The sequence below is a fragment of the Bison bison genome, unplaced genomic scaffold (genome assembly GCF_000754665.1).
Source record: "Bison bison bison isolate TAMUID 2011002044 unplaced genomic scaffold, Bison_UMD1.0 scf7180017863978, whole genome shotgun sequence".
Lineage (NCBI taxonomy): Eukaryota > Metazoa > Chordata > Mammalia > Artiodactyla > Bovidae > Bison > Bison bison.
Genome location: NW_011494550.1, coordinates 623,599 through 626,855, shown reverse-complemented (window position 1 = coordinate 626,855; position 3,257 = coordinate 623,599). Strand labels below are relative to the sequence as shown.

General features: G+C 60.9%; 1 protein-coding gene across 1 annotated transcript in view; it reads right to left on the bottom strand.

The window, feature by feature from the left end:
• WIZ (widely interspaced zinc finger motifs) overlaps positions 1-3,257 on the bottom strand; it is a 25,216-nt gene that overhangs the window by 2,526 nt on the left and 19,433 nt on the right. Inside the window, 3 exon segments of the mRNA XM_010833982.1 lie at positions 3-252; positions 446-973; positions 2,100-2,651. Of these exon segments, the coding sequence (XP_010832284.1) occupies positions 3-252; positions 446-973; positions 2,100-2,651 (1,330 nt within the window).

The following is a 3,257-nucleotide window of genomic DNA, read 5'->3' as shown; positions in this document are numbered from 1 at the left end:
GCTTGTCGCCATCACGGCCGTGGCCGGCACTGCGAAACTTCTTGGTGAAGGGACGGCCGCTCTGGATGTAGCTCCGGTAGGCGCCCGCCTTCTGGGGCCGGTGCTTGATCCACTCACTCAGTGTCTCGATGGGTGAGCCGTTCACGCACCACTCGGTCACGCCGAACTGCCGCAGGTGCGCCCGGGCGTGACTGGCCAGAGCCTTGCGGTTTTCGAAGTAAAGGCCACACAGCTCACAGCAGGCCTCAGTGGCTGCAGGCAGAGGGGGTGCTGCTGAGCCCCAGCCCCGAGGGAGCAGGGGTACCCAGAAGGCACTGCCCAGGTCGGGAGTCAGTCCCGCCTCCCACAGGCGCCTTGACCCCCACTGGGGCTGAGCGACATGGCACTGCCCAGCCCGACAGGCCCTGGCAGATGCCCTCCCTGGACCCTGCCGCCCACTGCTTACAGGAGTGGGAGGTCTTCTCATGGAGGGTCTTTGCCTTGAAGGGCAGTTCAGTCTGGATGTAGGTCTTGGCCTTGACCTCTGCTGGGAGGAGGCGGTCCTCCTGCAGGGGCCGCTTGGCTGCCACAGAGCCCAGGTAGCCGGTGGCTGAATGCTTGGTGCCAGTGATGGGTGCCAGGGTGAGCTCACGGGGAATCTGGGCTGGCCCAGCTCCGGGTTTGCCTGGCCGGCCAGCCATTGGCGCCAGGGGCAAGGGGGCCTGCATGGGCCCAGGGGCCACTGTGGGAGGCCCGTCCTCGGTCAAGGCAGGGGCCAGGTCTCCAGCCGGCGGCTCCTTCTTTATGAGGCATGGCTTGGATTTCTTCTTGAGGATCTCCCGCAGCGTGTCGATGGGTGAGCCGTTGACAGACCACTCGGTCACACCCATCTGCCGCAGGTGTGAGCGTGCGTGGCTTGACAGGCCCTTTCGGTTCTCGAAGAACTCGCCGCAGAACTCACAGCGGATGTCACGCACCGGCTCTGCCCGGGATGCTGCAGTGGGTCGGGGTAGGGGGAGGAGAGGGAGGCGGCGGCTGTTGGCAGGAAGCCTCCAAGCTCAAGGTCAGGGTTAAGTGCCCCGCTGCCCATCCATGCAGTCCCAGACCTGAATGGACCCACTCCCTCATCTGCCTCCAGAGGCCCTTGAGTACATGATCCAGCCCTTCTGCTGCTTCTATCACCTCAAATTCTAGCTGGCTTCACGATGACTCCCTGACACTGTGATGGATTGAGGGGCAAGCGCTCCCTGGATCCTGGACTCAGCTGCAAGCTTGGCTATGACTCCCTATGTGAAGCTGGGAGTCTCAGTTTCCTCCTCTGCAAAATGGGAGATGGAAACCACCTCTCTTGTGTTCCTGGGGTCTAAAGTGGAGCAATTCAAAACATGTGGTTTACAGCAGTCGCGGAATGCATGTGAGCACTAAGGCAGAGGCCTGGGCCCTCCTTACCTGCTCGGCACACAGCAGCTCAACCAACTGGAGCAGAATGAACACAGTGAGAGTTCGAGAGGGGAGCACTCTTGCTTGCTGTAATAGGGATGTCACAACTACTGCATACGTGGAGCTTTGTTTCAGCATTAAAGCTAAGTGCTTTACACCACTTCGGAAAACTGTAGAGTTGGGAGCATGAGCATCTCCATCTTCCAAAAGAGGAAACTGTCCAAAGTCACATACTGGTAGACTCTGGAGCAGCTGAGACCTTAACCTGAACTCCAAATGCCAAGTGCTTAGTGACCGGGAATATCAGAAAGACACTCATTTCCAGCACTTACACTCCTGCCCATGGCAGACATCACTGATTGATCCCTACAAGCGTGTTTTTTTTTCCCCTAGAAATCTGGATGGTAGCCACTACCAATCAAAGATGGCAGAGAGAATCTCTCTACCCCTGCCTAATGACACAATTCTGCCTCCTTCACAGGAATGTAGAATCATCAAGCAGCAGCTCACTCAGTTGGGGGTCTGCATAGCCGGAACTCTCAGTTAGCCCCTTGTCCTCTGGACCTATGTACTATACTTCCTTTTCCATTTCAACCCTGGGCGTTCCGGGTACCCCCGAGGGAAGTGAGGGGAAGACCCCTCTACCTGTTCTCCCTGTCCTGCCCCAGGGTCACACTTACACAGGTTCAAGGGGGTCATGTCTTCCCGAGGTGCCACCCAGGGACCCTCGGATGGGTGCGGTTCCCCATGAAGGGCCCCCGGCAGCATCTCCCGCTTGATCTCAACCCTCATTTGTTCAGGCTTCAGCTTCTTGGGCAGGGAGGGTGAGGAGAGGCCTGGGAACATCTTCCGGGCCGTGGGAGGAGGAGAGACAGTTGGTGAGTGGCCCAGGGGGCTGCCTGGTGGCGGTGGCAACTTCTTGGCCAGGGGTGAGAGGTGAAGGTCCGCGGGACTGCGGGCTTCCAGTGAGCTGCCAGGACCTCCGCTGCTCACCACCTTGGCCAGAGCTTTGGGGCTAGGCCCTGATGGGTTGGGGGGTCCGCCAGGCCGGGACTGGGTCCGTCTCTTGAGGATCTCCCGCAGCGTGTCGATGGGTGAACCGTTGACGTACCACTCGGTTACGCCCATCTGACGCAGGTGCGAGCGGGCATGGCTCGACAGGCCCTTGCGGTTCTCGAAGAACTCGCCGCAGAACTCACAGCGGATGTCGCGTGCCGGCTCCGGGCCCGATGCTGCAGCGGGAGAGAGGGGCGGTCAGCTTCACCGGCACTGTTAGCATCATCACCTGCGGGTCTCCTGGTCGGCTGGGCGTGGACAGCAGCATGTCCAGGGGCCGGGGTGGTGATGGAGGGTAAGTGCAAGGGAGGGAGCTGAGGAGCGGGCTGGGGGTGGGGGCAGACACCCGGCAGGAGCGCAGGGAGGCTCTAGAGAGAGCCTGCGGGCCTTGGGTCCTGGTGGAAAAAGGAGAGAACCAAGACGCCGCAGCCCTGAGGGTCCCAACCGGGATGGGGGCAGGAAGTGGTAGCCCTGCCATCCAGACCAGGGGCAACCATGGGCACCTTCTATACCAAGAGGCAGCACCCCACCCTTGGCCTTCATTCTGAGGGAAGGTCAAAGGCCGAGAGAGAAGGCCTAGCAGCCAACGGCCAGCAAGATCTCTGGGCAGAACTGGGCCACTGCTAAGGGCCCCTGTCCACTCCCGGCCTCAGCAGGGAAGGAGGAGGGACAGGGCTGTGACTCCCCACCCTGGGAGGGGCTCCAGGGCCCGCAGGGAGGACCGGGGCGGCTGAAGCGAGAACCTACAGAGGTTGAGAGGAGACGGCTCCACATCAGAGGCC